At 35.1% G+C, this 14,007-nt stretch overlaps 1 protein-coding gene across 1 annotated transcript; it reads right to left on the bottom strand.

Moving 5' to 3' along the window:
• Window positions 1–3,245: 3,245 nt before the first annotated feature.
• Window positions 3,246–4,190, bottom strand: LOC106144230 (olfactory receptor 141-like). The gene has a single exon (XM_013352261.1). The coding sequence runs from the start codon at window positions 4,179–4,181 to the stop codon at window positions 3,246–3,248; it is 936 nt and encodes a 311-aa protein (XP_013207715.1). The 5' UTR covers window positions 4,182–4,190.
• Window positions 4,191–14,007: the final 9,817 nt, after the last annotated feature.

Genomic DNA, 14,007 nt, shown 5'->3' with positions numbered 1-14,007 from the left:
ATGGCATCTCTCTGAGCTCACTTCCTCTTCCTCCCAGTATTCTGTTCTGTTTACTCCACCCACCTATGTTCTGACCAATAAAATGGGCCAAGACAGTTTCTTTATTTTTTAACCAATGACCTTCCTCCATCAGCTGAACACCACTGAGTAAATAAAAATATAAACTACTCTGGAAGCTTATATATTTTACAATTAGTTTGATAAGATGTTCTAAGTCTGGTAAGATATAAATATGGTACTATAAACATATATTACAACTATGTGCTTTATAAAATTTTGCTTTTATGGTTATATAGGGTTATTACTTAAAGTATCAATGGGATAAAATGAGTATATCTATAGAAGCCTTTATTTAATTGTTTAGTATCTGCACAAGGTAGATTACTGTGTAGGCATTTATAGAGAGAAGACTATATGGAGACAGTGGAAACTGTTTGGTATTGTAAATGACAGAGAATATCCTCAGAAGAAATCAGCTTACAAACCACAGTTTGCCATGTCTATCATCTGGATGTGTGTTAAGATTATTTCTATTGTTTAAGTAGTTTGTTAGATGTCATTCACTTACTTCAAACACAGCAAATGAATACCATTAATATCAATATGTGCATATATATGTGTATGGATGTAGGTGAGCGCATGAACTAAATAAGATAAAAATAGGGAATGTTTTTTGCCACTTGTAAAAATGAAACAACTTCAGTGATATCTGTGATCTTCATTTTTGTACTTTAAATAAATTATTCCCATGTGGAACACATATTAAGCACAGCTTTCCCTCCCTCGACTCCTCCTAGTTCTCCACACCGCCCCGCGCTCACAGATCCACTTTCCCTCCATTTTCTATTAGAAAAGAAAACAGGCTTCCAAGATACAACAAACTATAAAACAAGATACAACAAGGCAAGGCAAAGACCCTTCTCTAGAGAATGGAACCCGATAAGAAGAAAAGTGGCAAAAAGAGATGGATGAGTTCCCACTGTTAAGTGTCCCTCAAAACCACCAAACTAATAGCCATAACATACACAGAGGACCTGGTACAGATCCTTACAGGCCCTGTGCTGCTTTGCAAGTCTCTACGAGCCCATGTGAACCCTGCTTAGTTGATTCAATGAGCCATGTTCCCGTAATTTATTCCATTGCCTCTGACTCCTACAGTCTTTCATTTACTTCTTCTGCCTGATTCTACAATCTCTAATGGGGTAGGAATGCTGAAGACTTTCTATTCAGATTCTCTTCACATGTCTATCTGTGAATCTCTGTACACACACCATCTGATGCCTAGGGAGGTCTTTCTGATGATTAACAACAAGACAAAAATCTATGAGTAAACTAAAATATCACTATTCTCCTTTTTTGTTTGTTTCTTTTGCTTTGTTGTTTGGAAAGTCATATTTAGTTCCACCCTAAGATGCTAGGTTTCTGGGCTATCCAATCTCCATTTTATGGCTATCCAGGCAAGGTAGATCATGATCACCCACCTGTGCGGTGGGCCTCAAGTTAAATCAGATATTGGTTGATCACTCCCACAAAGTTCTGTGCCAATATTGTCCCAGAACATCTTTCAGGAAGAAGTATTTGTTGCTTGAGGATTTTGTAGCTTGGCTTATGTCCATTTTCTTTTTAATGTAAAAATCTGCAAACTCTGTTCCCCATGAAAGAGACAAGGAGCTAGGAGTAAAAGCTCTCTGCAGGCACCAACTCAACCTCTCTACATTCAATAAGCTATGTGCATTTTGTCCTTGCAAATGGGCTCTGATTATTCATTTTTGGAGAGAAATCCTCTGTCCTAGTATATGCCTAGGTTGCTTTGGCATCTCCCTGGAAACCTGTTTGAGAACAACTCATGTGAAAGCAACTCATTCTGGCTATTGGAAACTATTTTCACTGGCAACAGAAGATATCTGTTTCGGGCTGTTTATCCTTTATTACTCGTAACGCTCATAGATTCCAGGAAATTTCCATTGGACTAGACTTCCACACCACCCCTCAAATACTCCTCAGTTCCAGGTGTCTCTCCCTATACTCTTTCTTCACACCAACCCAAACTCTCTTGCTTATTACCCAACAAGCCTCCAACAGGTTATTGACCTGTAAAATTTTTTCTCTTTCCTCTTCCTAGAGAGATTCATGCAATCTCCTTAGAGCTGTGGATTATAACATAATAACAATTTACTTAACAATTAATGTCCACTCATAAGTGAATACATGCAATATTTGCCTTTGGGGGTTTTGGTTGCCTCACTTCGGATGATTTTTTTCTAATTGCATCATTTGTCTGTAAATTTCATGATATCAATTTTATAAGAAGTGAATAATATTTCATTATATAAATACAAATATACCACATGTTTGGTTGAGGGATATCAATGCTGTTTTCAATTTCTGACTATTATGAATAAAGCTACAATGAACATAGTTGAATAAGGGGCCTGTGGTAGGATGGGTATACCCAAGTGTCATTTGAGGATATGCTAAAGAGTGATAGTATAAATGGATCTTGACGTAGATTGATTCAGAATTTTCTGAGTCACTGCTATAATGATTTCCATAGTCACTGGAAATTCGACCAGAAATGCAGGAGTGTTCCCCTTGCTCCACATCCTCACCAATAAGAGAAATCATTTGTATAATTGATCTTCATTATTTTGAAAGATCTAAAATGGAATATCAAAGTACATTTGATTGGTATTTTCCTGATAACTGAGGATGCTGAACATTTAGTGTTTCTCAGCCATTTGAGTTTCTTTTAATGTTTATCTGTTTATATCTGTACCCTAGTTTCAATTAGGCTATTTGATTTTTGATGCCTAATTTCTAGAGTTCTCTATATATTTTGGATCTTAGTCCTCTGTCAGATGTCAATTTGGTAGAGATCTTTCCACAGTTTGTAGTCTATTGTTTTGTTCTATTCACAGTGTCTTTGCCTTTCAGAAATCTTTCAATTTCATGATGTCCTAATTATTAATTTTTAATCTTAGTTTCTGTTCTATTGGTGTTCTGTTCAGAAAGTTGTCTCCTGTGCCAATGTGTTTATGGCTGCTTTCTCCTTTCTCCTCTGTCAGGTTCATTGTGTCTGTTTTTATTAGGGCTTTGATCCACTTGGACTTGAGTCTTTTTCTTTACATTTAAATGTTAACTGAGGATAGAAAAGCTCAATTAAAATTAAATAATAAATTACTAATAGAAATTGAAGAAGGCACTGAAAATTAATCTGTGTTTTATTGGGGGTTTAAAGTGAAAATTCATTGTGTAAACATAATTTTTTTTCCTAATAGTCTTCTCACTGCTTCTTTTACATCTTTGTTCCTGAGACTGTAGATGATGGGATTCAGCATGGGAATCACAATGGCATAAAACGTGGACACTATCATGTCATGTTCCAAGGCATAATTGGAACTTGGCCGCATATACATGAAGAAAATTGTTCCATAATAGATGGACACTCCAGTGAGGTGAGAGCCGCAGGTAGAGAATACTTTTTGCCTCCCTTCAGGAGAATGCATCTTCAGAATGGCAGAAAGGATGAAACTATAGGAGATTATGATAATTAAGATAGTGAATACCTCAATGGAGCTCACAAAGATGAAGAGTAGAAGCTCATTCACCTTTGTGTCAGAGCAAGAAATAGCCAGTAAAGGAGGGATATCACAGAAAAAATGCTTAATTTCATTGGATCCACAAAAAGATAGGCTAGAAGTGGCTCCTGTGTGGATAGAAGCATGCAGAATTCCACCAATGTAGGAGGTAATGATGAGGGACATGTAGACTCTAGGTGACATGCTCACTGCATAAAGAAGTGGGTTATAGATTGCTACATAGCGGTCGTAAGCCATTGCAGCCAAGAGAAAGCATTCTGTGGTTCCACAACTGACAGCAAGAAACATCTGGGTTGTACATCCAAGGAAAGATATGACTTTCTTCTCTGACATAAAATCTATTAACATTTTAGGGGTGATAATGGTAGAAAAGGAGGCATCTATGAATGACAAAACACTCAGAAAATAGTACATTGGGACATGCAGCTGGGAGTCCCCAATGACTATTGTAATCAGTCCCAAGTTTCCCATTAGTGTGAAAAGGTAAATAACTAGAAACAGGAAGAACAGGATAATCTGAAGTTCAGCATTGTCCGTTAGACCCCTCAGGATGAACAGAGACACTTCAGTGACATTCTCCATTCTGAAATCAATGACAGCCATCCTAAATTCACTCAGAAGATAAGCATTTGTAGTACTAAGAAAATAGTAGACTTATTGAGTCAAGAATAAGACATGTTGATGGTGTAAAATGCCTAAGCATGAATAAATAATACAGTGGATAGAACATGTTCATGACCTGGTGCCTTATGTTGCATATAAAACCACCAGCTCTGCTAGCCAATTTATCCCTGCATTCAATCACTTATTTTCATTTTAAATTGTATTAAATTTCACATTTATAATCAAGAGTGGTAGTTTTGGCTTGAGAATTGAAAGCAGGATTGTCAAAAGCTGGAAATCATCCTCACAAGAGCGAAGCTAGCTTGAAGCACATGAGACTGTTAAAAGAAACAAGCAAAAAATTGAAGAGGTAAAATTTTCTCTGGTACTTCAGACAAACAAACTTTCTATTAGTGGCAACAAACAAGATACAAATACAGATACTTACATCTTTCAGCAATTGGGCAACATCATTTATAATCTTTCACTTGTAGAATGTGAACTTGATTTCACAGCAAAAGTATATTTTGAGGAAAAACATGGTAAGAGTATTGTTCTACAAAGATATTTTGGTTATACAGCATGCTGAAGTAAGTTAATGGTACAGAATAAAATCTTCATGCGTTATAATATTACATGACCTTTTAAGCAATTCTAACTCTCTTAGATCTTATTAAATGTTGTAATAAAATTGTGACTGGTGAGGTGGCTCATGAAGTAAAGTTGTTGCAGCCAAGCTGACAACTTGAGTTTAATCACTGGAAACTCACATTCAGGAAGGAGACAAACAAACACTTCAAGCTGTTCTCTGGTCTCCACATGGATGCCTTGCCACATGTGTGATGTATTTCCCTAAATAAACAAAACATGCATGTATTTTATGTGAATGAATTGATTAATAAAACTGAAAAATGATTCAAAGTGAAGATTGAACATGATGATCACATATATATGACAGACCTCTCAAAATTTTGGTGCATTATCTTTTAATAATGATAATTAGTAAATTAGTTAGATTTATGAAAGGCATATTTCCAAATATTGGTGTCATCCATTCTAGAAGAGGCTTTGGACTTGAACTAGTGAGAAATGAAGAGTGGAGCCACATATCAACAATCTCTGGGACAAAATTCCAGGTTGTATAAACTATCAGTATCATAAAAATATTGTGGTAGCATTTTAAAATATAATATAATCAAATTAATTATAAAATACTATTCACCTCTTTCCCTCATTTCCATTGTCCCCTCTCTCTTCTCTCTCCTTTTTTCCCTCTCTTAATTCTTTTCTTCCCCTTCCCACTCAGTTCTCTTTCCATTACTCATTCCCTTCATCCTTTATTATATTATTTCCTAACACAACATATCCAGCCCTCAGAATTTTGATATGGATATTTATTTGGTAATGCATGTTGCTTTTCAGTTTGGTATTTGTACAGTTGCTTTCTTCAAGTGACAAAACTGTCATGAGACCATATATTTTCAATGTTTGAAATTCTTTCATTTGTATGAAAATTTGGGGATTGTTTCTCATAGAAAAGTTCATTGAATGAAAAGCCAAAATCGCTGAAGAAATGAAAGGATGACCAAGAGACTGAGGATTAGATACATAAACAATTTGAGAAAATAATATACTAAAACTGCACAAAAAAACAGAATATTTAAGTACAGAGAACTGGCAATAAAAGAAGCCTTCTTTTCAGTGCACACACATTACCTATAACTTTAGTGGTGATCTGAAATTTGTAAATTAAAAATGATATAAAATTATCACAAATGTTCAAAAAGTAACAGAATCTTAAAATAAGCAATTCACAAGTTATGAATGAGTAAAGCAAAATTCATATCATGTTGCTTAGTAGTATTAATTTATAGACCCTGAAAAATAATGTGTTAGTACTTAAAAACCTATAGATTAATGGGAAAAACTATAACCCAATGAATTACCATGCATGAGTCCAAAACAAGCTAAGTGAAAAGTGCAGCATCTGTGGTAGTAATCCATTTAAAACATTTGAATAATTATGATGGAAAAGTTTAATGGCTACATACATACATAATTAAATGACAGATTGTATGTGAGTAGTGACTTGGACACAGGGTTACTTCTTTTTAAAACTAGAAATTGATAGGGTCAGGACCATTTTCAATAAGAAGAACAAGAATTATTCAAGTTTCAGTTCCATAAAATATAAATTTCTGTGGCAAACATTGATTAAATACAAAGTAATGGAAACAAGGAAAAATTTCTATGTAATATTCTTTGTGAAAACAGAATTAAAAGAAACAATCAGTGTTGAGTAAAATGAAGTAAATCTACTTTTTGATTATGATTTCCATGTAGAGAATTATATTATTTCTAAAAACACTACTACAAAAAACAATATAGAGCAAACATTTTAAATAAACATAAATTTCTATATAACCATAATTTCAATGGAGACATGTTTCCAAGTATGTCTTTTGTATGATTTTAGTTTGTGTTGTCACAGTTCAAGCAGGTCCTTCCGGAATGAGCATGAATCGACCTGTTAGACGGTCTTTGATGCTAATTCATGGAGCTGGTGAAGGAGAGGTGACATAACTATGATCTTTAAGCACTGTGGACAGGAATGATCTCTGGGGTAACACTGCTCTATAGAGATTCTAAAGTCTAAGGGTCAGAGGCTAGGCTTAATCTCACTGATCAACCTACCAGAGAACTTCCATGGGACTGATCTTGGCTTTCTGCACATGTTATATTTCTTCAGCTTGTTCTTTTTGTTTTTCTAACAGAGGAAGAATGGAATGTCTCTGACTCTTTCAGCTACTTTCAGAACCCTTTCCTCCTAGTGTGTTGTTTTCTCCGACTCTGGTATTTATGTGGGCAGTTGTGGGGGTACCTACTTCTGCTGAGGCCTGGTGTGCCATAACTGGCTATTGTACAAGGAAGAACTGCACTTGGAAGAGGAAAGAGGAAGTGATGGATCTGGGGGACATTGGGGGAAGGAACTGCAGGGAGGGGAAGAGAGAGGCGGCTTAAAATAATATCCTCCAAAGGCAGTATAAGACAAAATAGTACAAAAACACCATTGAATTTGTAATGTGTTGGCTATCTAATGCTGGGCATATGGCCTTCACTTAGGGTAGTTTATACATATACATGTACATAACACACACACACACACACACACACACACATACATGCATTGAGACTCTGAGATTGGAGAAAACTAATATTGCCTTTGCAAGTGCTTGTTAACTGGAGATAGCTTCTTGGTTAAGGATGCAAGATTGTGCCCACTCGTCCCTCTAAGTGTTGAAAACACATCTAGTTTGAACCTGTGCAAGTCCAGTGAATGCTTTTACAGACTCTATGAGATCACAATCCTATTGTGTCTTTAAGACATTATTTCGGTTTGACACCCAATGATCTCTCTCTTAAAAATATTTCTGTGTCCTCTTCTGCATGATTCCCTGAGCCCAAAGGTAAGGGGATTGATGAAGAAGTCCAATTTATGACTGAAATTCTTCCAATACCATCCACCACAGTGAAAGGAAACAAAGCATAAAATAAGCATTATATGAGCAACTTCAAAATTACATGTCTAACTGGAAAAACATTATGTTCTTCTCATTATATCCAAATACAGTTTCCTATAACCTTTTAAGCTAGATGTGTCATCTCTTCTCTTGACAAATTCCTCATTCCTTGTACTTCAAAGTGGCCTTCCCTCTTCATTGTGAAAATGAAGCACACATCCTGTTTATTACTACAAGAATAAATTATAGATTTAAGATATTTTCTTTGTTGTGTCCCACATGTGGTTACACCGACTTAGACAGAGTTCTGTATAAACAAGATTTCAGTAAATATATTTTAGTCACCTTTTTAGTAGGCAGTAATTAATAATTGTCCTCCATGTTTAATAATGAAGCTGTCTAGTGCAAAACAGCATATTTTATATTTAGGTTTCTTAAAATGTTCTATGCCTAAGCCTTAAAATCAACCTTACCTGTGGAAGATCAAATACAGGTTTAATTGCACGACACAAATGGTTCACTGGAATTATATATATATATGCTAACTTTGCTGTGAAGCCCACAGGAAATTCTCCTGGGTGGAATGGTTCTAATTATTTTCTGCTTCAGTAAGCAAAGTGATAATTTGTCAATAGAACCTAAGTGGCTAGAAACAATGCAGCACATGCTGATTAGTATATATGCCATGAGGAGAAAACATTAATGATCAAAGATGATGAACTAGAAAAACAAGTATTTTAATATGAGATAAAAGATCTTAAAATACAAGACTAAAATCTTACAGCACATCTTTGATATGGAGTTATATTAGAAGTTTTATTGTGCGAGGGCAAGGCTGTTTATATTGTGATAAGTCAATGCTTATGATACACTGCAGTAATATATAATCACAAAATATCTTCCAAAGGACAGAAGAGATGACCAAAATCATTCAGGCCCTTTACACACTATTCTTGTCCGTTTAAGCTCTTATTTTAAAATGAACAAAGAACAAAATTTGAGAGTATCAGGGGATTATTATTTACAAATAAGATACAAATAAATTCTAGTTGCAGGGTAGTGGTGGTGCACACCTTTAATCCCAGCACTTGGGAGGCAGAGTCAGACAGATTTCGTATGAGTTAGAAGTCACCTTGGTCTATAGAGTGAGTATCCAAACATCTAGGGCTACGTGGAGTATCCCTATCTAAAAAGCAAAGAGCAAAACCAGAGAAATGCTAGCAATATTGAGGAGACAAAATCAATCTAACACTCCTTAAGATTTTGTAAAGCTTGGTATGTTATGGATCATGACTATAACTTATAGAGTACTCATTTGAAATATGCTTGCAGAATCCCTCATACACATATATATGTATATGCTCCCATGAACAAATACCATCAGTAATTGACACACTAGCACATGGATGTAGAAAGAGAACACCATGCTCTTAGAGTTATAATAGAAGAATTTGACATTTGTAAATTAGGAAAATATAATATTTTTTTCCAAAGCGAGGCATGGATGTACACATCTAGAATCTTCGTGTTTGGGAAGTAGACATAGGTAGTACACATCTGTATGTGTTTCATGAGTCTGCATAAGTGAGAAGACAGACCAGCTGTCCTCTTGCTTTTAATAGTCACGGTCTCTCAGTGGCTTAGGAATCATTCAACCACTAGGTCAGCTGCCCACCAAACCTCAAGATCTGACAGAATCTGCTTCCCAGTGCTGGGTTCACAAGCACATGTCACCCTCCTGGTAACATGTGTGCTATAGTCATCTGAGGGGATGAAACTTCAAATGAGGATTTGCCTCCAGAAGCTTGGGCTCTAAGAAGGCAAGCCTGCAAGGACTTTTCTTAATTCGTCATTGATGACGGAGATCCCAGCCCATTGTACATGGTGCCACACTTGGGCTCTGGGTTCTGGAAGAAAGGAGGCTGAGTAAGGGATGATGAGCAAATAAATAACAATACTTCTCCTAGGCTTCTGCAGCAGCACCTCCTACCATCTTCCTGCCCAGTTTCAGGATACATAAGCTAAATAAACCTTTTCCTCTGCAAGTTGCTTTTTGTTGTGGTGTTCTACTACAGCAATAGAAACAACTGGTACAAGAAATTCACAGTCCTTTATGTAAAGTACTGCTATTACTGGACCACAAGTAAAACTGGTCAACTTGGTTAGAAACTCATCTTTTTCAAATCCTTTCACAATTTTGCATTCTCACAAGCTATACATGAAAGTCCATACTGTTTTACAATGTCAACATCGGTACATTACAGGTAGCATGGACTTTTTAGTTCTGATTATTATGCAGAGATATTTCTGCTATTTTAATTAGTATTTCATTATCCTCTGATATCTGAAACATATTTGTATGCACTTCTGTTTGTTTACGTCTTGTTGTGCTTTTTGTGGCGTGGTCTGTCCGTGAAGCCTATTATAATCCTGAACTCTGTTTTCTTCTCTTAATTGCTCAAATGTAGTTATAGTTCAGGGTTTTATGTTTGATTTCATGTGCCTTCGACTCTTCTGTACATCTTTTCTCTTAAGGTCTTCCAGGTTATGAGTTTCCATAAGTTTGTATTTTACTTATGAAGTTTATTTGCTCTTGTTAAGTTTTAAATGTTATGTTCTATATTTTGGAATTCAGTCCCTTAACTACTATGCATTTTGCTAATAGTTATTTTCTGCTGTTTGAGTCTTGTTTTTTAGCTGGTAAATTTAAAAACTATTTTGTAACACTAGTATTAGAGGCTATTCAGAATGGATATCAGCTCTAAATCAACGCCCTCTGACGAAATGCTATATCCTCCTCATCAGAGAATAGAATCCATATATGACCCTAGGTAGAAACTTGACAGTTTGAACTGGTTCTAAGATTAGAACAATACCTAACATTTTACCCTCTGAGAGTTAATCCAGCTTGGATCATCAATCCTCTGGCCAAGAGATACCATCAGGATGACTGATTTGACTAAAACTGTGGTAAGGAGATAGGAAGAATGTTAAAGGGATAACATGCTTGTTTTTCCAGAAACCTTTCCTTCAGGGCAGCTGTTTATTGTGCCACCATCATTTAACTTTGCTAAGCCTGGCTCTTTCCTCTCTTCATTTTCACCTACAGATAATTGACAGAATTTGTAATTGTCTGCTGTACTGACTCTCTCTGCAGATTTAATAACTTTGTCTTGAGCCCCCTTACATGTCTGTTCCTTTGTTCTCATGACTAACCCAAAATAGGTAGCTCATATTTCTTCAGTAATATTAAAATAATATCCCTTGTATAAGTAAAATACACAGATTGAAAGATTCACATTTGTAAGCAGTTGTGTGGCAGATGGGTGAAGGGCAGATTCTGAGAAGCCAAGAGTAAGAAGAAAATGATGTCAAGTCTTAAAAAAATTCAAGATAAAAGGAAAACAAAAAAATCTTTCTCATATGACTTAGAGTTATATTTTTAAATTTACATGTTTAGTTAATAATATTTCTTGTAAGGTTATATATTCTCTCATAAGAACATGTGCAAGAAAGTCAGGACCGCAAGGGGTGCGGCCACCCACTGAGACTATGGGGTTGATCCAATAAGAACTCACCAAAGCCAGCTGGACTGGGACTGATGGAGCATATGATCAAACCATACTCTCTGAGGGAAATGGGAGGGAAATGGGAGAAGGGGAGGAGGTGGAAATTTTATTTTTAAGTAAAAATAAAATAAAATAAAACTATATTTATATAATATCTTTGTAGATGTTTACAGGATATTGAGAGATAAATATTCTTTTCCAGAGAGGAAGTTGGATTTCTGAAATTATTGAGTCCATGCATGATGCAGAACCAGAGCTATACTTATGTTTTAAATCATTAAGTTTATTTTTCTGTTCTTAGCATATGCTCTCTCCATTGAGGGTTAATTGGTATCAATGTCTAATTTGCAGTCTTATAGACATTTGTATCCCTCTATAATGAAATTTTATTTTTGAATGTTATTCACTTTCTTACTGTGGGGAAACAATGATAACACTTGGGTACTGTTGTGTCCCTAATGCCTTCAATGTATTCTTCCTAGTGAAATCCCTGAGGACTTTGGAGGAGCTCAAAGGCCTGGTATAAGGAGGGATAATGTAGTGTTTATACCTTGCCTCCCTTGACTGAGAAATTACTATCTGAAGGTAAGAAGAAAAATTCCCTATTGCATGTTAAACATTTTGAAGACATGACCCTTCATATAAAATTGAAGTATGTGTGCTATCTTTGAAGTATAGATAGAGGGCCACAGTAAGGAACTGTAGCCAAGCAGAAGGCAAGATGTCCCATATACATTGCTAGCACAGATATAAGTTAGGGATTTCCTTTGATACACTTGAGAAAGCATTGCAGAATAAGAGAAAGATATTAAAGGACATATGCATAATTTAGAGAAACAACAAACCAATCTTTGGTTTCCATCCAGTGAGATTTTTAATATTATTTCTATTAATTGAGGACTTAAATCAAGTTTGAAGTTTTTGTCCAGTTGCAAAATAATTAAAATATGTGGAAGTTTTATTTTATGCTGTTTCTAGTGAAATAATATTCCTATGTTATGAGAGGTTTAAGTGTAGTCATGGAAAAAACGGACATGATTCCTGACTTTGCTGTAAAATGTGTGGCCTTCTCAGGTTCTGTAACTAAGCCAGTCAAGCTTTTCTCAACTATTAAACCCTAATGAATCATTTCCTTAGCATGATTTTACTTAAATATATACATGAAAATGAATATTGCGCCAGGCTGTGGTGGCGCACGCCTTTAATCTCAGCACTTGGGAGACAGAGGCAGGCGGATCTCTTTGAGTTCGAGGGCAGCCTTGTCTAGAAGAGCTAGTTCCAGGACAGGAACCAAAAGCTACAAAGAAACCCTGTCTCAAAAATAAAAAAAAATGAATATTGCATGTCTTTTCCTAGTGACAGTAGCTGCTGTCATGACTTATCTCACTCTTGCATAATACCATAGGAATACTGTCTTTTCTTATGCCCAGTGTTTTGTGTTTTCTAATTCATCATATTTTGTAAAAAAAATTCTCTAAAATCTTCATCATCAAACCATTTCTCAAAATGTCACACTCACAGACACACACACACACACACACACACACACACACACACACATGTTATAGCTTTTTAAAATATTTGGTAGAAACTTTTGTGTTTGTGTTTGGCGTTTATTGGAGAAGTACCTGAACTCCTCAATTATTACAGTCATGCCTCCCTCTGTTGCCTTACAATGGATTACATATTTGCTACAATATTACATATTGCAGATTTCATAATAGTTACTTCTCTGAAAAGTAAAAATTAAAGACCACTGATACATTAAAAATTTCTCCTTTTCATATCAATCAACAATTCCAAGAGTACTTTATAGAGATTCCCACCAATTAGTCACCTTTTAACTAAGGACACTTTAAAAAAACACACACGTAGTTTATATTTTCATGTATTTTTATTCACCTAACGCATACTGTTCTGTATTCTCAAAAAATGTAAAATTCACATTTTTAAAACTATAGTGTTAAGAAGTATAAATTATTAAGAATAAATGCAATCTTCTTTAGAATGATCTTTAAAAACACACACATGCATGTACATACACACATGAATGCACAAACACACACACCAATACATGTATTTAATTGATATCATGTAAGTTCTTTTATTAATATAAGCATTTAGGGATTGGAGAGATGTGTTTGTTTTTAAGATTGCTTACTGATATTACAGAGTTCAATTCATAATGCTAACACAAGTTAAAGCACAACCAGCTCCAACAGATCTAACTCTGGGATCCTGGTTGCCAGATCACATCCGCTCAAAGATGTGTGTGTGTGTGTGTGTGTGTGTGTGTGTGTGTGTCTACATGTGCATATTTATTTAAAAATTATTTATATATGACTATGTATAATGCATGAGTTGTCTAAATATTCAATGAAATTAGAATTTTGTTTACATTTTAAAGTTAAGAGCTCTGACAATCAATGAGAAATATTTAGTGCTTTATTTCTTCACTCATAACCCTACACTTATAAATCTATTGATTACATGTATTAGAAAAGTTATTAGAAAAATATTGTACGATAGAAGTTCCTTTAGAAGCAAGGAATAAATTTCAATTGCTTTTTTAACTCTCTTCTTTTCCTTTTTAAGCCTCGGTGTGACAAAATATAGTATGTTTAGTATTAAATTAAATAGTATATATTTGGAATGAATAGTAGATAGTTTTTCTGGTAAATAAATGTAGGTGAGTATGTCTTGCTAAAAGAAAAA

The sequence above is a fragment of the Microtus ochrogaster genome, linkage group LG9, assembly GCF_000317375.1.
Source record: "Microtus ochrogaster isolate Prairie Vole_2 linkage group LG9, MicOch1.0, whole genome shotgun sequence".
Classification (NCBI taxonomy): domain Eukaryota; kingdom Metazoa; phylum Chordata; class Mammalia; order Rodentia; family Cricetidae; genus Microtus; species Microtus ochrogaster.
The sequence above is the reverse complement of the archived record's forward strand: the minus strand, read 5'-3'. Positions and strand labels throughout refer to the sequence as shown.

What these genes read in the sequence shown, in the direction of transcription:
- LOC106144230 (XM_013352261.1), bottom strand. Translation starts at nt 4,181, where the DNA reads ATGGAGAATGTCACTGAAGTGTCTCTGTTCATCCTGAGGGGTCTAACG.